Here is a 24,836-nt window from a genome sequence, read left to right on the forward strand (position 1 = left end):
AGTGCTTGCATTCTCTTTTGGACAGTGATGTGACCCTTTTTTTCTGTTTGTGGTTTTTTTTTTTATGAAGGATATTATTACAGACTGAACTCTAATGTAACCCAAGGTCAGGTTTAGTCTGGAATGTGACTTGACAGTTTGATTCACATTTGTGAAGTTGGCTAATGTGTCGTGACACTCTATTTATCTTTTCTTTCTGTAGTTATATTTACATCTATTGTGAAAATGCTTGTGTTAACAGGGGTCTGAAATATTCAAATGCCATCTGTTCGGAGGTATTAACAGAACTGATGCCGCTGATATCATTAGTTCTTTCCCTTTCCATTCCTTTCTCCCTCCTTCACCCTAAGTTTGCATAAAATGTGCATACTTCAAAATCTTCTAGCCCTGTGGAGGTCCTGTTTGTCAGTTTTTGTTTTGCTAATGTTTTTGTGTTGTGGATATCATTGTGACGTTGTGTTGTTAGTTTCATTAGTGATTATTTCTTGAAGCTTAATTCTGACATTCCAGTAACGTCATCAATCTATGGGCATGATGTCACGCTGCTTACGAATCCCAAATTTTACTACTTGCAGGCTAGATATAGCCTAGTTATTTCAGAAGGGAATTTCAAATGAACATTAATGTCACTAATTTTCTTGTGTCTTATTACACAAGTTTACTGCCTTTCTTTGTCTAGTGAAGGTTTCGAGACAATTTTCTCATTCTGCATTTAATAATTCTCAGAAACATATGGCAACATATCTATCTTTTTGAATACTTTTTAAAAACAAAGATTCCAAGACTTACCAAGTGGGAAAGTGCTGGCAGACAGACACAATGAACAAAACACACAAACACACACACAGAATTACTAGCTTTTGCAACCGATGGTAGCTTCCTCAGGAAAGAGGGAAGGAGAGGGAAAGACGAAAGGATGTGGGTTTTAAGGGAGAGGGTAAGGAGTCATTCCAGTATACTTTTTAAATGTGATAAATACTTTGGTACTGCTGCACTGACTCTCGACCATACTGTCACCTACCAATGTAACCTAGATCACAAACTACACTACAGATTGTGCCGCCACTGCAAACTGATATTCCAATATTCCAAAAACTAATGTACATATAAAAGAAATATTAATTATTCTTTTCTTGTATGTGTACCCCCCCCCCCCCCCCCCCACACACACACAGGAGGTGACACATCACACTATCATTACTTTGTGGAACAAAACTGATATCTGCCATTGATTTGAAGCTACCATTGCCAGATAATAGCTTTGTCTTGTGTTGTAATGTTGCTGTGGTGTGCATGAGAAGATAAAACTAAAAAAAAAAAAAACTTTCTGCTGATATGCCCAAAGTACAATCTGGGGGTGGATAACAATAGATCTAAAAGATCTGGCACATGTGCATGATGGTATGGATGTTGGTCTCTGCCTGAGGGAACTACTGAGTCCCACAAGTCACCCTCTTCCATTGCAAACTCCTCATCACAGATGAACAAGAAAGGGACAGAGAAAAGTCATATCTCTATGGTGGCTCCCATCATTTGAAGACTTGTGGAGAAACACTTCTAACTCAGGGAAGACCAATGTAGGTGTCGCCAGGTGACACTTTTTTTAAAACTAGAATAAATTTCTTTATTTCAGTCTATGATAACAAAATTAAGTCCTTAGACTGCCAGTTTTGGTCTGCAATGACCTTTTTCAGATCTGTTTTAAACATTTCCTAACATAATGAAGCTGCAGTGGTATTGTCAAAAGATAAAACACAAACAATGACCGTTTCCAGTTCTGTTTTAAAACATTTCCTAGTATAATGAAGCCATAGTGGCACTATCAAAAGATAAACACAAACTCAGCTTATCTTTGTGTGGTTCTTGTGATGACACCACTGTATCTTTGTTATATTAGGAAATAAAACAGATCTGAAAGGGTCATTGCTGACTGAAACTTGTGGTCGAAGAACTTAAGAATTTTGTGATCGTAGACAGAAATAAAGAAATTAATTCTACAGTTTTCTCAATCACAGTTCTATTTGCGACCATGTCACAGCTTGTGAAAATTTTTTAAACTACCCGATGCCCCAGAGCTGTGTGGCTACAGCCACCGCAAAAAGTATGGTATTAGTTGGGACAGAGGTAAAGGAGCAGTGGCTAATTTGGTTATCAGTGCATATGACTCATCACCACTGCCACTCACAGTGAAATACAGAGGTGGTGATGCTACAGTATGGGAGTGTTTTTTATGGTTCGGGTGTGGTCCTCAAGTTGTGCTTAAGAAAACACAATCTGAAGGATATGAGTCAGAATTGAGGTTATAGCAGGCTGTTGCTATGAAATGAAATGAATCTATAAGGATCAGAATTGCCAAAATTGAGGCTATATGCCATTAGATTTACTGGCTTACATATAAAACGGTTGAGAGTGGTATACACACAGTATGTTTATATAGTTGAGTGATGCATAGAATGTTAAACATGTTTTTACTTGGTGCAGATGTAAGTGCAGTAATAAAATCACACAGGAAGAATAGAGCAAAAGAGGATATTTGTGAACAGATTCGGTTAAATAGTGAAACTGGACCAATAGATCAAGGTATTGCTGAGGAGGGGGTGGCATTGGCCATCAAGGTGGTGGTTGAAGACATAAATGGAAAGATGCACTAAACATAAAGAATTTGTTGCAGCATGCTGTACATGTGTAGTGGAACTATATTTTTAAGGAAGAGTAACATGAATTGAGATGAAAGTGATCAAGCTTGCTTCATGTACTCAAATGCCCAGTGGTTCTGATGTTGTAATTGAGGGGGTTTTATATGATTTCCCTAAATCACTTAAGGTGACTGCGATGACTATTTTCCCGTTCAGTATTAACCATAGCTGTGGTGATTCATTATACTCATATTGACTCCCAAGCTATGTTGGTCTCGTGGTGAGGTGCACTGAAAAAATGCACATCTTTGCAGAAAGATGTAAAAGTATGAAAAATACACAAGGAATAGCTTTAAATGGTGAATAAGAAGCAGAAAAGATTTCCAAAAATAGCAGTTATGTTATGGGAAATGCAAATTCTACTGTGCAGTTTGTTTAGCAAGTGGGTGGTCTGTCACTCTGAGCAACAATTTCATGGAGTTGGAAAGAAAGGTGATGAGTGTTATCAAATTAATAACTTCTGTTCTTCAAAGTAATTCGACAAAGTTGTGCTCTTAATGTGAGAATAAGCGGAAAGGGTGCTGAAATATTCATCATGCATCAAGTAAACAAATCAGTATGTAGTGTTGATTGGCTGCATGATTGAGCATAAATTGTGACTTACCTCTTGGCTTCAAGCATTTTTCATTACTTCCTATCCTGCACTGTACTCTGTAAACAAACTAGTGATACTGTAGTGACAGAACATAACGTTATCTGAATAATTTATTAGTAGTATCTTGGCACTGCCCGTAAACTTTTTATCAAATTAAGGAATTTTATTTTTTCAGATACAGTTTCCCAAATGCTTAAAAATATTCCATATCCTATGTATGTAGTATCTTGACATGAAAGAATACACCTGCTTTAGTTGTAGTTTGGTGTACACTGCATTGTTTCCATGTATTTCTATTTCTGGAATATTTATGTAACAGTTGATTGGAAAGTATTCTACAGTTGTAAGGAACTACCTTTTCAACTAATATTTTTCCCCTTATGCACACACTTGTTTCATTGCAGGGCAATAACCGAGGAAATTGCGATGGTACGCTACGTGGAAAGAAGTACTTCTCCTGCCAGAAGTACAAAGGTGTTTTTGCAACACTGAACAGAATATATCCAGGAAACATAGAAAAGACTTTAGGTGGAATGAACACATATTCGGATGCAGTGAAACTGAGTGAAATATTTACTGATCGGAATTACACTTATGAATCCTTGTTATCAATGCCGTCCAGTGACTATAAACACTATAATGCAAGAAACTCCAACTATAAAACTACCCTTGTGCTTCATCTGAGAGAAGAGAGCAGTACAAGTATGTCCAGAAATATACCACCAAAGGTGGAAAACAAAGAAAAGTTGCCAGGTAAGATCCCTGGTTACTGGTATGCAGTTAGTAGGTTTGAGTCACTGGAAGTGTCAATTCCACCCACCTGCTTCGACCCATGAAATAATGGTATTGTGGTGTGTGTCATCAATGTGGCACAGTGCTTTTGTGTTGGTTTGTATTTGTAGAAGTTGTGTTGTAGAATTTGGTGGTGTGCTTTTGTGGTGGATTTTGAGGTTTTAAGTTGTTTGTGTTATGTTTTGTATTTGGCCGTTTGGCTCTGGGTAATCATTGTGTTAACTTGCTGTCGGAAGAGTGTGCTTTGTCACCAGTTATTTCTTTGGTTTATTGGTTCTGTGGTTTATGCATTTGGGTCTTTTGTTAGGTATGGTTAGTGCCATGTGTGTTCTATGGAAGGCACTGTAATAACATTACTTTTGTATGTTAGTGATGGATATGACTGACAAATTCAACAGTTGTCTCTCCGTGTTGTATTGGGCGAAGACGGGACTGCAGTTAATTTCTTACAGCTGTTTGGATTGATTTCTGATTATGTGAGGTACCATGTTTGTGGTGAGAGTATGAAGTTGACCAGAGACTTGGCCTCTTGTACCAGGACCGTATACATGTGGACATGTCAGTATAAGATTTGGAGATCGATTCAGCGTGGAATTTGGCTTGAGAGATCTTGGTTGACCATAAGTGAGATTGTTTCGCTGACATTATTATTATTATTATTATTATTATTATTATTATTATTATTTTATCGGTCCTCTAAATTTTTGTGCCCATGAGACTGGATGAGTGTGAGAAGTGTTTTCTTTTCGTAGGGAAATATGTTTGGAGTATGTTAAGTATAGATGGAATTTGGGGGCATAGGTTGGTAGTGGAAATAAACGGGTCACAGTTTGGGTAGAGGAAGTATTGGAGAAGTAGTTTGCTGGTTGGTTTGTGTGTGTGTGTGGGGGGGGGGGGGGGGGAGGCTGTGTTTTTCGGGTATAGTGAGGTCGTGCTAGGAGGGAACTTGTTTGGTTGATATCGGATGAATTTGTGTTATTTTGGGGTCTGGGGAATAGAGGATATGAGAATATGGTTGTAAATGGCAGTTTTGAATTTAATGATTGTGACACCTAGGATTGCACAAATGCGATACACCATTTTTTGGGGGGGGGGGGGGGCTGGCATTAAATCCATGGTAGGGAAGGGGGAAGAAGCACTCTTCCAATTTGCAATGTCAGTTAGATTAGTATTGCTGATGGAATAGTGCCTTTGAGATTTATTGTGTTTTTTGGGTCTTTTTAGGGCAGTGTTGAGGATGTACAGTTCAAGGCTCATGAGTTGAGGAGATGGGATTTTTGGGAGGGGGGGGGGGGTTATTGTTGGTGTGGTTTGTGTGGTAATGGAGCAGGTTTTGGGTGTGTGGAGTGGGTTTGAGAGTTATTTTCTTTTCTTTTCTGAGGACTGCTTTTCTGTAAGATGTGAAAATTATTAGGCTTTGTTCTATTCCAATATGGATTTTGTGCTATGGAGTGGTATTGAGTGGTTTCTTTCTTCTTCTTCATTTTTTTTGTTTGGGGGGAGGGGGTGCTCGGGACAACTTTTTCTGGCCAAAAAACCAAGAAATTTGGGCACGTTTTTCAGGGTTTCACCCATTACTCAGAAACTGTATCGTACTGAAAATGTTACCCTTATGAATATGGAAGAGCATTAAATTGTGCATCGAATGACCTACTTAAATCTCAAAATCAGTGCAGCCATTTGGCCACAATCAATTGTCAGAGTTTCCTTCATTTTTACCGGCTGAGCTAGAAAGTCCGCTCTAATGCCTGTAACTCAAAAGCGGCTACTCCAAATGAAAAATGTCAAGTTATCAGAGATGAAGAGCATGAAATTTCATGTTACAGAAACATCTAGTTTCTTCAGTTTTATGCGCTACTAAGTGTTCATAACTTGAAAGTCAGAATATTTCCATTTTTCTTTGTAATTCAGAGTTATTCAATTAAATGAAATTCCTAATACAGAATACATAAATCTGCCCCACCTTCAGGTGTAGTGGTAACTATAGACCTCCCTCAATTGACATGACTGAGCAGGTGGTGCAGTGATTAGCGTACTGCACTCACATTCAGAGCAATGATTCAAACCCATGTCCGTCCTTCCTGATTTAGGTATTCTATGGTTTCTCTAAATCACAGCAGGCGGCAAATGTCGGGATGGATGCTTTGAAAGGGCACGGCCGACTTCCTTCCCCATCCAAACTCCACGGCCGACTTGCTTCCCCATCGTTCCCTAATCTGATGGCGCAGGTGACCTCGCTGTTGGGCCCCTCCCCTAAAAAAATCAACCAACCAACTACTGAGATGTTATAAACAGCTGTGGCTGCCATTCCCTCTGTTGTTTTGTTATTGTTTCCACTGTTACCACATCCAGTCTTCCTGTGTTGTGTGACAGACACGTTCAAAACTCCTTGTGTCTTGGAAAATTCTCGTTCTTCATTTGAGGTTACTTTTATATTCTGTCAGTGCATTTTAAATGAGTGTTGCAAATCATTTGGAGGTGTGTTTTATGTGTGACAACAATTTGGCAGGTGGTGATGTGGTTAAAGTGAAACAGAAAGGACTGGAAACACTAGTACAATCCAGTAAGGATAGAAAATTGCAGCACATCGTAAATTATCAACTGGTCTGGGTGAAGTTGAAGTGCACAGTGCTTCTCAGAAGTAGTGCAGTAACGCAAAACTGATTGGATCGTCATTTGCAAAAGGCCCTGCACCATCAACATTAAATCTTCAATCATACAAGAAGGTATTTGATTTTAATAAACCCTGATTTTATTGTGGAGAGGAAATTGATGCTAATGGGAGAAACTTTGTAGACTTCTTTACACAAAGCAAAATATTGTTCTTCAAGTTATGTAACTTGAATTAACAGATACTGTTGTTGGTATTGCTGAGAGGCGAGGTGATGACTGGGCTCACGAGTTCTTGGAATGTATCTACAATGCTCAATGTCATAGGTTTTGTCAAGGAGTCTTTTAACTGGCCAGCCAGGGGAGGAGGAAAACGAGGAAGTCCAGGATCCACGCACAGATGAAGTAATGGAAATGATGTCTTTCTACAGCGAACAGTCAGAAGAGTGTCACTTTATTTTGCAGGAGTTAAAGGACCAAATCACGAATGGCTGGTAGTTTTTGAGTTGCATGTGTTAGAAGGAGTCAGTTTCTTGATGTTTTGGCCACAAAAAGTTGTCCCGAGGGGTTTGGAGGTTGCAAACTTGGATTAAACATACTCTCAACTGCATACAAAAGATAAAATAAAATCTTCTACCTTGTACCTTGCTCCACCCCCTCCCCTCCCCCCAAGCAAAAAGTACCCCAGTACTGGACTAATAAGTTATGTGAATTTTGTGGTACCAAGACTTTTGACTTGTGTTTGGGTTCTAGGTGTTGAGAGCTTTGTTTGTGCTATGTTGGTCAAATGAAGTCACTGTTGCCATGTTTTGAAGTTGAATGTAGTGATTTTTTGGTATAGAGGGCTTCGTATGAGCCATATGGGTCAAGTGTAGTTTGTGATACCTTGTTTGGTGTTTTTGGTATCAAAAGCATCATTTGAGCTATTAGGGAAAGTGAAGTCTGTAATTCCCATGGTTTTTCATGTTTATAGTGTTACGTCGTAGTTTCAGAATTTTTTTGTTTGATTTTCTGGATAATAAGTGTTTCCAGGTGGGTCTGTTTTATGTATTGTTGTATGTTTAAATTGTCTCCATGCTAAACCCCCTAGCAGTTGTCCCATTAGTTTGTGTTTGGGAATGAAATATTTGTGTGTTTTTATTCTTGGTCACACGTCTATGCAGTCATGTTTTGGTTATTGTATTAGATGTTCTAGAAATATGACTGTCTGCCTTGTTGATGACATCATGGGTCAAAGCAGACAGATGGAATCGGATACTTCTGTAATGTCATAGGTTTTAGATGTCATAATAAATTGATTGCGTACTGATTTGTACTAAAAGTTCCAATTTTGTGTTTAATAATGACTTCAGTCTCATTGCCTAAGTGCAGGACTACTAACGATAAATTAGTACGTCTCTCTGGGCCATTCCATGTTAAGTGATCTAACTTCAGAAAAAGTTCGTACATGACCATCATGGATTTTGTTGAAATTTTGTGTGAACATTTGCACAGGTACCCAATGAACATCAGTACACAGTTTTACTTTTGAGAATTGAATACTTGCAGAGATTAATTCATTTGTTTGACCCCATAGTGCGGCAGTCAACAGTGCACCCTTGAAAGGAACAAAATTATGCCATTTTGTACATATTTTTGCACACTCTTAAAAGGGTGGGGGGGGGGGCTTACTGCTTTTTAATAGTTTACATACTGAGGGCAAAAACAATGGTTTTTCAGAAAATGCCATAATGTCTCATTTTGCTCCACTTTCACAAAAAATGTCTGCCCTGCAAGCTCTATTAAACCATTTTCTTAAGAAAGACCATTTTTTTAGCCACCTAAAAAAAACTATATTTGGTTTTGCAGTGCAAGCAAATAAGGCCCTAAAAGTTGGCATTGGAAGTGGGCACATATTCCGTTTGTACTCAAATTAAATCTGACACTTTTTATAACATTTTACAGTTGTTAAGTACTCTCTGTTCTGTGGAACATAATATCAAAAGTCATGGTGGCTAGGAAATGAGCTTTAGTCACAAAAACTGCAAGTAAGTAGTCTCTCTCTCTCTCTCTCTCTCTCTCTCTCTCTCTCTCTCTCTCTCTCTCTCTCTCTCTCTCTCTCAAGTTGTCTCCACAGCATTAAGCTCTACAAAATTCTCTTTATAAAAAATGAAATGGAATGAGTATTCTCATAAAAAGAATAGTTTTCTCTTTTTTATGGCTTTAATAATTTGAGGTAGTCACATTTTAAAAGTTTAATTTTTTATGCTCTGTGTTAACAAAAATGCTTCCCAAAACATCCCCATCAGTGCCATCATCTGGGCAGCAGTATGGGATTCCCCATGACATTCTACACCAAATGAATTAAACCTGTAAAATTAGATTGAGCTTAGGATCCTTAAGAGGTCTTTTCTACCTTTGGCCTGTAATATTTACAGAAATTCATTGTCCGTGTGGGATCCTATGTTACGAAACACTGATCAGGGTTGGTTATGTGTGATAAAAAGCAACTTATCCATGGCTGCTGTACCACAGCTATTGGGCATGGGGCCTATTGTGATGGGGATGCTGGTTTTCTCACTTTAAAAGGAACCAGTAGTGGTGGTACAATAACGCCTTTATACAATTTTTCATCAGTACACTAAAAGTTCCACATGAACTGCAAACTATGTTAACACAGAGTGCACTATAACTGAAACAAGAATCAAACTATCGAATGAACAGAATTACACAATAAAAATATGTGCTGATAATGCTGTATAACATGAATCCATTCCAAAAAATGTCAGGAAACCTAGAGAGAACTTGACCGCCCCCCCGTCTTTTTCCCCTTTTTTTCAGTTACATTGGCGTGTGAGCATATTTCATTTTGTGTATGAGGGATTAAAATTTAACATCCCATTGACAATGAAGTTATTAGAGACGGAGCACAGACTCAGATTAGGGAAAGAAAAAGGCCATACGCTTTCAAAGGAACCGTCCTGCACTTGGTTTAAGTGATTTAGGTAAATCTAAAACTGATCTACGTTATTAATTTTTTAATTTCGTGTATAAAATAATATTTTTAGAAACTTCTTTTTATTTTAAAATGCCGTATTCTGTTGTTACTTTGTGCAGAACTGAATAATTACATGCATTAAATTGTATTTCTGCAATGAAGATTATGTATTTGCAGGTGTGGAGTCAAGCAACCACAATGTTGGTTCAGGTAACCCATTCTTGAAAGTTGGTGATAGAGTTGTATGGGTAACGGATTCTGGTCCTGAGGTTGGAATTGTTCGCTGGCTTGGAGATCATACAGAAGATAATTTGACCAATGTGATTGTTGGTGTTGAATTTGTGAGTACAAAACCAACGAAGTAAATTTTCTCCTGGTATTTTATGTGATTACTTCTGGAACAGATATTATATTTTTAACTACTTTTAACTCTCAATTATCCACTTTATGACCAACCTATGATAATAGGTGAAGGGGTAATCTATTGTACTTGCCTTGTGCAGAGCTTTGTTGGCAAAACTTGTCATGTGATGTGTAGGGAATGTAAAAGAGGGCGTCACAAGCTGCTCATAAATAGCTGAACAGAAAGCAGCGGAAAATATAGTTTTGTGGCTGTGAGTTTAAGTAAGTGTGTGAAATCCTGACTGTAATATAAGCACAGACTGCACAAGGTGTATGCTAGAACACTGATCAAAATTCAGAAATTTTGCTAAATATTCACCATAAAAATGTAGTTCTGTGGCAAAAAGTATAGAATGAAAGTTATAATGAATTGCAATTTGTTATATGCATAACCTGTGATCACTGACTGTTCTCACAATCATTACTTAAACTTTTCAGTTACTGTAACAGAAGTATTTCTCATGGCACCTCCTCTCACAATGAAACATCATCCAGCTTCAACTATACCTTGAGCTGCACTACACATCAGTCTTCCACTTCAACCTTCATTGAGAAACGCAGTAAAATTATATTGAACATCAAACTTTTGCAGGATTTAAAGTTTTTATGTATTTTTACCTTATTTATCTTTATGTAGGCATTGCCACCTATACTTGTGCACATATATACAAGTATACTTCCACTTTTGTCATAAGAAGCTCTTGAATTCAGTACTTTAATGCTTTATAACTTCCAAGTAGGCAGGTCATGACAGTATATAAATAGGCTTCTTAAAACAAGCACTGGAACTTAAGTGGCACCAGTGATATAGCAACTAGCCTATGTATCTCTGTGTGTAGTTTCTAAAAGCCAAATGCGTATTTTGGAATAAATTTATCATTTGAATTTTTGTTTTTGCAAACTAATATGAATGCTACAGTAACAGACATGCTCCCTGCACTGAACAATTTGATCAAACATAAATGCCAGACGCCAATTTCTAACCTGCTTACGAGGTGCTTTTGAAAAGTCCGTGCAAGAACTTTTTACGTGTTTGGGGTAGACCTTTTTTATTTTTCGACATAGTCTCCTTTCAGACTTATACACTTCGTCCAACGCTGTTCTAATTTGTTGATCTCTTCTGAATAATATTAATTGTCCAAGTCTGCAAAACAGCTATTAGTTGGTGCAATCATCTCCTCATTTGAACTAAATCTTTGTCCCACCAGGCATTTCTTCAAATTGAGAAACAAATAGTAGTCCGAGGGAGTCAAGTCTGGAAAATAGGGGCGGATGTGAAATGAGTTGGAATCCTATTTCCATTGATTTTGCTACCATAACTGCTGAGGTGTGTGCTTGTGCATTGTCATAATGGAGAAGGACTTTTTTGCGGTCCAATCACTGGTGTTTTTCTTGCAGATGTTTTCAAACGGTCCAGTAATGAAGAATAATATGCACCTGTAATAGTTCTACCCTTCCCCCAGATAGTGGATTAGGATTATCCCTTGCGGATCCCAAAAGACAGTCGCCATAACCTTTCCAGCCGGAGGAATGGTCTTCACCTTTTTTTGTGCAGATTGTCCCTTGGTAAGCCATTGTTTAGATTCTTCTTTGGTCTCAGGAGTATAGTAATGTATCCATGTGTCTACCACAGTGGCAAAAGAACGCTGAAAGTCCTGTGGATTCTTCCTGAACAGATGCAAACCATCCTTGCAACACTTAACATGATTCCATTTTTGGTCAATTTTGAGCAATCACAGAACGCTTCTTGCGGATAGCTTTCTCATCTTCAAATGTTTATGCAAAATGTTATGCACCAGGTCGCTCAAGATGCCCACAGCACTAGCAATCTCACGCACCTCAACTCTTCTGTCATCCATCACCATATCATGGATTTTATCAATGATTTCTGGAGTCATAACTTCCACAGGGTGTCCAGAATGCTCAGCATCACTTGTGCCCATATGGCCACTCCGAAAACTGTTCTAATCGGAGGTGCAGAGTCACTGTAATGTTTATCAAGCTTCTCTTTAGTCTCCTGAGGTGTTCTGCCTTTCATAAAGTAATGTTTAATCACCACAAGAAATTCTTTTTCATCCATTTTTTGACAGTCACATGACGTCCTTGATTCACACGAAAGCCAAACACAAAGAAATAGACCAATATGGCTGAAACTTGGTGTGCGTTCTTTCCAAAGATGCTCCTAACTAAACATGACCTGGATAGGCGCCGGTGGTGCCATCTCTCGGACTTTTCAAATGCCCCACGTATACGTTGGTCCCTAGTCCAACAGCTAAACTTGCCCAGTGGGGCATGTTTCTACAGTGTTCTGTTATGTGAACCTGTCACTTATTCACAAAGCCACTGGTGTGGATACTAGCTGTTACTAGAATTAAGTCTCGTCAAAGCTGCGCGTTCATTTTCGTGTGGCTGACTGGAGAGTTTTCCGAGTAGACTGCAGTGTTTTCCAGTGAATGCCATATAAAAATTTAAAATGATGGCAAATCCTTGACATATGTTCTCTTCCATTAATGGGGTAACATTATCTCTTACGTATGCAAGTGAATGGTGGGTGACACTTATGCACTCTTATGGGATGGGCTTGGCGGGATTGAATGAAGTGTTTATGAAAGAGGTGGGAGAGAGTAGGAACAGTGGATAGGAATGTGGCAGCCAGGAAAGTTCATTATTCAGTCCACTTTTTGTTGAGTTTCGTTTGCATAACACAGATCTACGTTAGCGTGAGTGTCTTCTTTTCATGTAAGCGTGTATTTCAAGCTTTCCCTGTAATTGTCTGAACACATGTTATCAACTGCACTTGTATTTTAGTTCTCTACTACTTCTAGTCACTGATCCCCCCCCCACAATTTCCTCATGTAGTTACTGACCAAAGTGGAAGGATAGTAAGACACTGAACTCTGAGGATGGTGGTTCAATTCCACCTCTGACTGTTAAGATTTTCCTTGATTTCACTAAATCATTGAAGTATTTGTCAGCAAGATGTAGTGTTATTTATAATGTCAGCTTGTGCAGATGCCATCTTACTGGTTTGGGTAATGAAGGAAGGAGCTGTTCCAGACCTGTGGCGATTGTCCCTGCATCCACATCACATTTGTGACTCCTTACCAAAGTGAATGGTGTGAATAAGTTCATAGATATTGAGGTATTCATTTGGAAAATATTGGGTGGCATATTGCTGACAGTATGGGGACTTACAAACATAGCTTCAGGATTCACAAGGAAGCCAGAGCGTTTACCAACTAAATAACGACCTCTCGATAAATATGTCCTGTAGTGGGCCACATACCATTTCTACAGCGCAAATAGTAAGTTCCCAAAACTGACAAATTGGTCCCAGTTTAGAAAGAGAAGAGAGACATTTTGATCAGGCACTGGGCTCTACAAAAGATTGGTTGTTATGTATTGCTTAGAAGCAGAAAAAGTGAAAAAAAAAAGGATTTGTTAACAGAAAAGAGACATTTCAGAGAAGGGCTGCAATATTTCCAAGCCATTGAAAATTACAGAAATAGTGGGAGGTCTGTTATGTACGTTAACAAGATTTACACACACACACACACACACACACACACACACACACACACACACACCAGTCTTGGAGTAATGATAACAAGAACTATTACTGAGTTGCTGGTGGGGATACGAGGTTTATGTCAAAAGCGTTATTAATATTTGAGCCTGGGAAAAAGTATTGTGGTGAAGCTTATCACCACACTAAAAAAACTGAGGGATAGAAGAAGAATGGACAACTCTCAGTTACATTTTAACTACACAGATTGAGTTCTTGTTATTAGATACAGTTTTATCTGAGCCCTGTCTTTGAATTTGGTATATGTCAGTTGTAGGCTATTATCGTCTGTTCAGCCCTTTGTAGACACCTCCAGACAGCATAGGCATGCAGTGTGTAGAAAACAATTGAGCAGACTGAAGACATGGTTTTTGAACTTATTAATCTGACTTGATCAGTTACGTCACTTGTAATATAATCATGTATTGATAGTTAGTTCCTGATCTGATGTGTGTTCCTCCACTGCTATTAAAATCAAACCAGTAATAACCATATAAACATGTTTATAATCTCTGGACAAGGAGATGAACAAATTTGGTGGGGGAGGGTGTGGATTGGAGAAAGCCACATCCGCCCATGTTCTCTGGATACATTGATTGCTGAGGGTAGAGAGGTGGTGCAGGGGAACAAGCTGCACTTATGTCACACAGTGCTGGTGCTACACTTTTGCTTACTTATTAATTTATGCTCCAAGTGAGCGGATACAAAACCTCATTGGTTTTGTTCTGTCCCTTAACCTTCTCCAAGGATTGTAAAGAGTATGTGGAATTGCCTTTGATGAGACAGGATCTGCTTCATTACTCACCAAGAGGTGTAATAATTTATGACACAACACGACATGACATGATAAGCACTTTGCTAAGTTCTGTATCAGATTACTGAGGCTGGCAGCAGCTGGACACACAACATGAGTGGGCCAATGTTGACTGCCTTCTGCCGTTCAGAACTAGGGAGCCATTGTACATCTGTCTGCAGACAGACTGTGTGAATGACAAAATTTCTATAGCAAACATTATGTCCTCGGTCCATCCACAAACTTCAGACACTTTAGCAGCAGCTTGAACTAGTGACAGTAAATGACAGATATACATTTGACGTCTCAGTTGTGAGCAAGCAGTGTTAATACTGGGTGTATAGCAGTAGTGTATCAATGTTGTGTCACAAGTTGCAGTGGAATAAGGAACTGAACATCTCTATATCAAGTGTTCAAGGCATTCTCCATAACGTTTTGGAGAAAAGTCTATGCAAATTTTGTCCCACCTAGATTCCTGAACAGAGAAGACAATGAGTGGACATCTTCCATGACTTGGTTGAAATGAAAAACACAGACAATTCTTTCAGGAGAAAATCATTGCGCAAACAAGACTTGTTCTTGTTGAAATGAGCCTACCTTAAAATGATAGTGTGCAATAGGTCTCTGATGGTTCACACCAAAGAAGGTATGACTGTTTTGTGCAAGTTAAACAACATACCAAATAGGGGACATTTCTGACAGTTTCAAATGGTTCTATGAACATTCCGTGAGGTGAGGTGCGGGGGGGGGGGGGGGGGGGGGGAAGATGGTTTTGAACATGTGAGGCATTAAAATCACCATCTTGCCTTTTCTCTATTTTTTATTACTCCAGTCTTGAAACTTTTTTGGACTGATGGAGTACATCTTTCAAATTTTGTGATACTTCTTACAGAAGGTCGTCAACAGTATCAAGAAAGTGTCACATGTCCAAAATTTCGTTTAGTAGTTGCTGTTGTCAATTTATTCTTCATATCACTTAACTGTTATAATTACTTGTGATTATTTGTAAGATTTTGTCACATTTCCATTCACAACAAATTTGTATAGTTGTCAAGTTGCTGTTTTTTTTATTTTTTTTTTTTACCCCTTAACATAAAACCCCTCCCTCCATGAACCATGGACCTTGCCGTTGGTGGGGAGTCTTGAGTGCCTCAGCGATACAGGTAGCCGTACCGTAGATGCAACCACAACGGAAGGGTATCTGTTGAGAGGCCAGACAAACGTGTGGCTCTTGAAGAGGGGCCAGCACCCTTTTCAGTAGTTGCAGGGGCAACAGTTTGGATGATTGACTGATCTGGCCTTGTAACACTAACCAAACCGACCTTGCTGTGCTGGTACTGTGAATGGCTGAAAGCAAGGGGAAACTACAGCCGTAATTTTTACCGAGGGCATGCGGCTTTACTGTATGGTTAAATGATGACGGCGTCCTCTTGGGTAAAATATTCCGGAGGTAAAATAGTCCCCCATTCGCATCTCTGGGCGGGGACTGCTCCAGAGGACGTAGTTATCAGGAGGAAAGAAAACTGGCATTCTACGGATCGGAGCATGGAATGTCAGATCCCTTAATCGGGCAGGTAGGTTAGAAAATTTAAAAAGGGACATGGATAGATTAAAGTTAGATATAGTGGAAATTAGTGAAGTTTGGTGGCAGGATGAACAAGACATTTGGTCAGGTGAATACAGGGTTATAAATACAAAATCAAATAGGGGTAATGCTGGATAGGGTTTAATAATGAATAAAAAAAATAGGAGTGTGGATAAGCTACTACAAACAGCATAATGAACGCATTATTGTCGCCCAGATACACGAAACACACACCTACTACAGTAGTACAAGTTTATGTGCCGACTAGCTCTGCAGATGACGAAGAAATTGATGAAATGGATGATGAGATAAAAGAAATTATTCAGATAGTGAAGGGAGGCGAAAATTTAATTGCCATGGGTGACTGGGATCCGATAGTAGGGAAAGGAAGAGAAGGAAAAGTAGTAGGTGAATGTTGATTTAGGGGAAGAAATGAAAGAGGAAGCCGCCTGGTAGAATTTTGCACAGAGCGTAACTTAATCATGGCTAACACTTGGTTTAAGAATAATGAAAGATGGTGGTATACATGGAAGAAGCCTGGAGATACTAGAAGGGATCAGATAGATTATATAATGGTAAGACAGAAATTTAGGAACCAGGTTTTAAATTGTAGGACATTTCCAAGGGCAGATGTGTACTCTGACTACAATCTATTGGTTATGAACTGTAGATTAAAACTGAAGAAAGTGCAAAAAGGTGGGAATTTAAGGAGATGGGACCTGGATAAACTGGCAGAACCAGAGGTTGTACAGTGTTTCAGGAAGAGCATAAGGGAACAATTGACAGGAATGGGGGAGAGAAATACAGTAGAAGAAGAATGGGTAGCTTTGAGGGATGAAATAGTGAAGGCAGCAGAGGGTCAAGTTGGTAAAAATATGAGGGCTAGTAGAAATACTTGGGTAACAGAAGAAAAACTGAATTTAATTGATGAAAAGAGAAAATATAAAAATGCAGTAAATGAAGCAGGCAAAAAGGAATACAAATGTCTCAAAAATGAGATCGACATGAAGTGCAAAATGGCTAAGTAGGGATGGCTAGAGGACAAATGTAAGGATGTAGAGGCTTATCTCACCAGGGTAAGATAGATACTGCCTACAGGAAAATTAAAGAGACCTTTGGAGAAAAGAGAACTACTTGTATGAATATCCAGAGCTCAGATGGAAACCCAGTTATAAGCAGAGAAGGGAAGCAGAAAGGTGAAAGGAGCATATAGAGGGTCTATACAAGGGCGATGTGCTTGAAGATAATATTATGGAAGTGGAAGAGGATGTAGATGAAGATGAAATGGGAGACATGATACTGCGTGAAGAGTTTGACAAAGCACTGAGAGGCCTAAGTCGAAACAAGGCCCCGGGAGTTGACAACATTCCATTAGAACTACTGACAGCCTTGGGAGAGCCAGTCCTGACAAAACTCTTACCATCTGGTGAGCAAGTTGTATGAGACAGGTGAAATACCGTCAGACTTCAAGAAGAATATAATAATTACAATCCCAAAGAAAGCAGGTGTTGTCAGATGTGAAAATCACCGAACAATCAGCTTAATAAGTCACGCCTACAAAATACTAACGCGAATTCTTTACAGACGAATGGAAAAGCTGGTAGAAACCAACCTCAGGGAAGATCAGTTTGGATTCCGTAAAAATAGTGGAACACGTGAGGCAATACTGACCCTATGACTTATCTTAGAAGCTAGATTAATGAAAGGCAAACCCACATTTCTAGCATTTGTAGACTTGAAGAAAGCTTATGACCATGTTGACTGGAATACTCTCTTTCAAATTCTAAAGGTGGCAGGGGTAAAATACAGGGAGCGAAAGGCTGTTTACAATTTGCACAGAAACCAGATGGCAGTTAAACGAGTTGAGGGGCATGAAAGGGAACCAGTGGTTGGGAAGGGAGTGAGACAGTGTTGTAGCCTCTCCCCAATGTTATTCAATCTGAATATTGAGCAAGCCGTAAAGGAAACAAAAGAAAAATTCAAAGTAGGTATTAACATCCATGGAGAAGAAATAAAATATTTGAGGTTTGCCAATGACATTGTAATTCTGTCAGAGACAGCAAAGGACTTGAAAGAGCAGTTGCACGGAATGGACATTGTTTTGAAAGAAGGATATAAGGTGAACACCAACAAAAGCAAAACAAGGATAATGGGATTTAGTCGAATTAAGTCAGGTGATATTGAGGGAATTAGATTAGGAAATGACACTTAAAGTAGTAAAGGAGTTTTGCTATTTGGGGAGCAAAATAACTCATGGTGGTCGAAGTAGAGAGTATATAAAATGTAGACTGGCAATGGCAATGAAAGCGTTTCTGAAGAAGAGAAGTTTGTTAACATCGAGTATAGATTTAAGTGTAAGGAAGTCGTTTCTGAAAGTATTTGTATGGAGTGTAGCCGTGTATGAAAGTGAAACATGGATGATAAATAGTTTGGACAAGAAGAGAATAGAAGCTTTCAAAATGTAGTGCTAGAGAAGAATACTGAAGATTAGACGGGTAGATCACATAACTAATGAGGTGGTATTGAATAGAATTGGAGAGAAGAGGGATTTGTGGCACAACTTGACTAGAAGAAGGGTTTGGTTGGTAGGGCATATTCTGAGGCATCAAGGGATCGCCAATTTAGTATTGGAGGGCAGCGTGGAGGGTAAAAATCGTATCCAAGCAGATACAGAAAGATGTAGGTTGCAGTAGTTACAGGGAGATGAAGAAGCTTGCACAGGATAGAGTAGCATGGAGAGCTGCATCAAACCAGTCTCAGGACTGAAGACCACGACGACGACGACAACAACAACGTAAAACCTCAATCTATCTCATTTTTATTATTTTGGCAGAAACGTAAAGTCCCAAGTAGACTTGGGCCACTTAAGTATAAACCTTGGCGGTGGGGGGCACCTGCTTATATCCATTTCAGCACTGATAGGTAGTGTTCAGCCACTAGAGGGCATGTGGTACTGCATTTTTAACTTGGCTGTCACGTTTTGGTTGAAGTTGTTGCCACTAAATATTGTCCTTACTATGTGCAGCTTTGCTATCAGACACACTCCTGTATTGTTGGTTTGGCAATGCTTTCAAAAAAGAATGGCTATAATGATCTTGAGTTTGGCAGTGAATTTAGTGGCTCAGAAAGTGAAGAAGAATGTGATGTTACTTCTCTTGAGACTGAAAGTGATGACATGAGTGGCAAGTGCTTGGCAGTGGTATGAAAAAAAAATACACGCACTGCTCTCCAGCCAGCTCCTCCAAGTTGTGTGTTCACGGGAAACCATTGTGAAATACATGATTAGACTTCATAGCTACACGGAAATCTAAGTAACTTCAAGTTTCAGGATACTTTAGGCAGAGTCCAGTGCATGAGTATATATGGTATTTTATTATTGGTGGTCTTCAAAATTTAGTAATTCATTGTTTTGAGCTTCAATAACTGTCTTTATATGTCTATATGTAATTTCATTCATTATAGGATATTTTTTGGGACATAATTTTGAAAATAATTAATTTACCGGGTTAATGTACCCTTTAACACCTTCTGAGAAACTCTTCTTCACACAGGAAAATCCAGTTGGAAGTGGAACTGGTTGCTACAATAATAAGCAACATTTCCAAACAGAGCCATCACATGGTGCATTTTTGCCTCTTCTGGAGCTTATGAAAGCAGATGACTTCTTTTCAAAACCGCAAGGTAAGGGATTGGAATATTGTTGTTGAAGTAAACAATATGTTCAATAAGAAATGTTTCAAATAATTTATGAGTGCATTGTATTCAAAATTCTCCTGCACTGTCGTTTTACCTTTACAGTACATTACCAAATCTGTTTTTAAGCAACATACATACAAGATATCTGCTACCAGGAAAAAAGTGGTTAATGTACTTATATAGGTGTGGACTAACTTTTGATTTTCTTGATGAACAACTATAACTAATCTTTATCAGCATAACAGTACATCTTGATTTTTTCACACGGTGAGCTCTTTAATCTATATGAACTTCTAAAAAAAGTATTGCGACATCCTCTTTAAATGTGTACTTTATGTTTTCTTGAAATGGAACCTCCTCCTCAGTGCTCTCTTGACCACATCTCAGGGCAGTTTGATAGAAGTGTTTGCTGCCTCTTTACTTATTACAAGAACAACGCAGCGTGTGTGCACAGTTCGAGTGCTCAACACGCCTTGCAGAGTCATTTCAAGCTTAGACTGTACATGGGTTGTCGCTGTATGGCAACAAGGACTCTGTGCATTCAACTGGTAAAATGAAACATTGAAGATCAGGAAAATAGTAGTCGCTCAAAGTCAACATCTGTGAGTGAGTGTTGCTTAACAATTATGGGTCATAGGGTCCTTGAATAGAAAGCAATAGAATCACACACTGCCTTTTTTGAAGGCAACTGGGAGAACTGATTCAAGCTAAACATTATGCAGCCAGTGCCACATGATAAGTTTTACACCAAGGCAGCTGTTAAGAACAACAATAATTATCCTGCACCAAGATGCACAAAGAGTCTGTAAAGGGATCACCTGGAATTGAGTTAACATCGGTGATTTTTTATTCCCTTCACTGATGTGTGCAGGATTTGTGTCACAACTGATGATTGTTGAAGTCAGTGGCTGTGACCAGGTACATATTCATGTGTGTGGTATACAGTTCCACAGGTTCGAGAGGGAAGTTGGTCGGTAATGCTTTGGCCTTGTATGTACATATGTCGGAACACGTATTACCTCCATCTAGGATAAACAGTTGGGGGTTGTGTAGTGTTGGGACATGGTCCTTCTACCCTGCTGTTAATACTAAAGTGATGTGTTCATCTCTCAAGATGGCAGTGCATGAACACACCATACCACCTCAACCAAATGGAATGGCCTGTGTTATTTGCAGACATGCATCCAATTCAGCATGCTTGGGACTAGATGAAACTTGGAATGTGTCATCCCTGAAACCCTGCTCACACACCTGACAACCCCAGGAGGGCTGATAATTCCCTCCTTTCCTTGTGTTTAAGATCATTCAGGTTTACAGATGTTGCAAAATTATTTCTGAGCAGTTTATATAAAAGTATAAGAATTAATATCTGTACGTGTGTAGATGAGTTTGTTTTAGTATAAATCTGTAATGTCCGGAGCATTTTCATCCAGACTTGTTACACATGAGTTGTTACTCGTGCTGCTGCTGCTGCTGCTGCAGCCCTCAGTGGTGCTCTATACTGTTCAAGCCTCATCATCTCTGAATACCTATTGAAACCTAAATAAATTTCAACCTGCTTACTGTATTCATCCCTTCGTCTCTGTCTATAATTCTTACTCTCAGATACTTCCCTTCATTACCAAACTGAAGATTCCTTGATGCCTCAGAGTGTGTCCTATCAACTTCTTTTAGTCAAGGTGTTCCATTAATTATGTTTTCCTGCAGTTCAGTTCTTTATCTCATCATTTTTTACTCACTCTACTTATCTGATTTTCATATTCTTCTTTTACACCACATTTCAACAGTTTCTGATCCATTCGTATCTGAGCTGTTTACCACCCACATTTCACACCTGTACAAAGTTACACTCCAAAAAATTTGCTTGAGAAAGTACCCTTCCCTTGTATTTTCTAACACTTAAGTTTGTGTTAGGTGTGAGCAAATTCATCTTTTTCAGAAACACTGTTCTTGCTGTAGCCAGATAGTCACTAGTCCTTTATCTAGTGAGCATTCCTTGTTCAGCATGTGTGCAGCTTAAACGTTAGAATGTTATTCCTATTGAACCTCTCGATGTGGTGTTATGGTTACCTGACTTCCTGGATTGGCCTCAGGTGATGTGGAGATGCTTGCCTCAGGCTGCTGTGGAGAGAATTATTTTCACAGCAAGATTAGCCTCAGATATTGTGGAGATGGGTTGTTCTGAGGCTGCTGTGGAGACAATTATTCTTGCATCAGGCCTGGCCAATGCGTGGCTGGCCGGTGGTGGTGGTGGTGGTGGTGTCGTCCCAGTCCCAGAATGAGCCGATTGGGAGGTTAACCTGACTTATCGTAGAAGGCATAAGCAGTCTGCCACTTTCTCTCCTGCACCAGTGGGGTGCCTGTTTCTTTTTGCAGAAGATGAGTTGAATACAGACTAAGAAGACACAGAGTTTCAGAGCTTGGTTTTTCACCCTCTGCAGTGCTATCATTTGTGAGTCAGCGCCCTTTTGCCACACAACAGCTATGTACTTTTGCTGTAGCTAGATAAATTTTATATGCATTCTTCTTCATTATCACTTATTTTGCTGTACAAGTAACAAAACTCATCTGTTACTCACAGTGTTTCACTTTCTAATTGTATTCACTCGGCATCACCCGATTCAATTAGACTAAATTTCATTACCCTTATTTTACTTTTTTTGGTGTTCGTCTTATACCCTCTTTTCAAGATACCATTCTTCCCATTCAGCTGCTCTCCAAAAGCCATTTGCCATTTCTGACAGTTGAAATGTTATCAGGAAATCTCAGAGTTTTTATTTCTTCTCCAGAACTTAAATTTCCATTTCTTATTTCTTCTTCATTTCCTCCACAGCATGCTCAATATAAAAATTGAATATCACCAGGAATAGGCTCCATCCCTGTCTCATTGGCTTCTCAACTAAGGCTTCTCTTTCATGTACTTTGACACTTATATCTGCAGTCTGGTTTCTGTACAAGTTGTATAGAAGAGCTGTTCAAAAATTAAGGTGACTTTTCAAATTGTGCGGGCAACATACATTTGACTATTGATCTTTTTTGTTACTTTCGTACATATGTTCTAAATAGATGTTCACAGTTTCAAGTGTACAGCATACTTCGTTTGTTTTTGACAGGTAGAAGTGTTAGATGTATTTTAGTGTGCTCTGCAACTTTCAATTATTATAAAAAATTGAGCAAAGAATTTGCATCAAATTTTGGGTGAAAAATGGAATCAAGTGCTCTAAAACACTTGGAAATGTTGACAGTGGCATACAGTGAATCTGCTGTAAGTAAAAAAAATAGTTTACAAGTGGTACAAGCTCTTCCAGGATGGCCAAGAAGATGCCGATGACGAACCCACTCTTTACGACCCAGCATATCAACAACAGATGATAACGTCAAAGCTGTGACGAAAATTGTTTTTGAATATTGTCGAATTACCATAAGAGAAGTTGTTTAGGATGTTGTCATATTGTTTGGCTTGTCTCATGCAATTTTTTTTTGATGTGTTGGGCGTGAGATGTGTGTCAGCGAAGTTTGTTCCAAATCTTCTCAATTTTGATCAGAAGAACCATTGTATGAGAATCGCTCCGGAGCTCTTGAATGGCGTCAATGATGCTCCTGATTTGCTCAAAAGTCTCATAACTGTTGATGAAACATGGGTTTATGGTTATGACGTTGAAATGAAAGCCCGGTCGTCCCAGTGGAAGCATTACGGTGAGCCAAGACTGGAAAAAGCATGCCAAGTTCAATCAGATGTCAAAGTTTTGCTCACTTTTTTATGTTTATTTATTTTTTATTATTTATTTTTATTTATTTATATTTTTCAATTACTGTGTGTTAGTGCATCATGAATTTTTGCCTGAAGGTTATATGGTCAATAAGTTGTACACAGTTTGCGAGAAGTAATACGCAAAAAAAGTCTGGAATTATGGAAAAACAATTCATGGCTTTTGCATCATGACAATGCACTTGCTCATTCATTCTTGCTTGTGAGAGATTTTTTGGTCAAAAACAACATGACAATCATGCCTCAGCCACCATATTCAGCGGATTTGGCCCCCTGCGACTTTCCTGGTCTAAAAACTGAAGAGGCCTATGAAAGGACGAAGATTTTCAAATGTTGAGAAAATAAAAACAGCATTGCTGAAAGTACTCAAGGCTGTATCAAAAAGTGCGTATGAGAAGTGCTTCAAAGATTGGAAGAATAGGTGGCACAAGTGTATTGTATCTGAGGGGGATTACTTACAAGGGGACAACAATTCCATCCTGGATTTTGTGTAAATTTTCACAATTTTAATTTCTTGAATTGTAACTATTACAGTAAATACTACTAAAGTAGAGCTACATCATCATTGTACTATCTTTCAGATGGTAAATAATTCATTGATCTAGATTCAGAAGTTTCTGAGAAAAAGGGGCTTTTATACTGAAAAACATCATTTTGATATACAGCCAACTGATACATAAAAAATATGTTAGAATCCTGCTGGATGGTAGTCCTCATCTCCTCCTTCATCTTCCTCACCCAGTGCTGCCCTCCTCTTGGATCTGGTTTCTTTTGACATATTGTTTGTTGCAATCTCTGCTTTCATGATTCGCAGTTGGTCCAAGTCCATCACATTTTTAGTGGTGTTGTAACCTTTATGAATGCCAATATATTCCAAAACCTGTAGTCTTTCAGAATAGCCATCATTAAAAGTAAGAGCAGCATCCAAAACACAAAGTTCAAAGACTGACCTTCCAACGAACACATTTTTTGGTATCGTTGACCATACAACATTGTTAAATGATTCATTCGCATTTTATGTTTTGCCCTTGAGACATTTCTTCAACAGCTCTGGTTGGGCAAGACCCTGAAAAGTGTCTACTTTACCCTCCTGTTTTGCCTTCAAGTATTTACACCATTCAGTGGAACTCATGTTGTGTATTGGTTTAGCATCTGTAGACAGCTTGTGAAAATATATTGCCCAGACATCTCCCTTCATACCATCTAAATTATCTCTGTTACTTCTAATAGCCATACCTTAATATTGTGTAATCTGATCAATTTGTTTATCAGTCAGTCGACGTCTTATACTAAGATCATCAGATAACTTGGTACTTCCCAACTGCCGTCAAGTCTACGTAGTCTCATGCCCATCCT

At 38.8% G+C, this 24,836-nt stretch overlaps 1 protein-coding gene across 8 annotated transcripts in view; it reads left to right on the forward strand.

Moving 5' to 3' along the window:
• LOC126273178 (uncharacterized) overlaps positions 1 to 24,836 on the forward strand; it is a 131,571-nt gene that overhangs the window by 37,816 nt on the left and 68,919 nt on the right. For all 8 annotated transcript variants that reach the window (XM_049976669.1, XM_049976668.1, XM_049976667.1 and 5 more), the window contains 3 exons: positions 3,696 to 4,044; positions 9,848 to 10,011; positions 19,567 to 19,696. In XM_049976669.1, the coding sequence (XP_049832626.1) occupies positions 3,696 to 4,044; positions 9,848 to 10,011; positions 19,567 to 19,696 (643 nt within the window). The remainder of the gene's footprint in view (positions 1 to 3,695; positions 4,045 to 9,847; positions 10,012 to 19,566; positions 19,697 to 24,836) is intronic.

Source organism: Schistocerca gregaria, chromosome 5, assembly GCF_023897955.1.
Source record: "Schistocerca gregaria isolate iqSchGreg1 chromosome 5, iqSchGreg1.2, whole genome shotgun sequence".
Taxonomy (NCBI): Eukaryota; Metazoa; Arthropoda; class Insecta; order Orthoptera; family Acrididae; genus Schistocerca; species Schistocerca gregaria.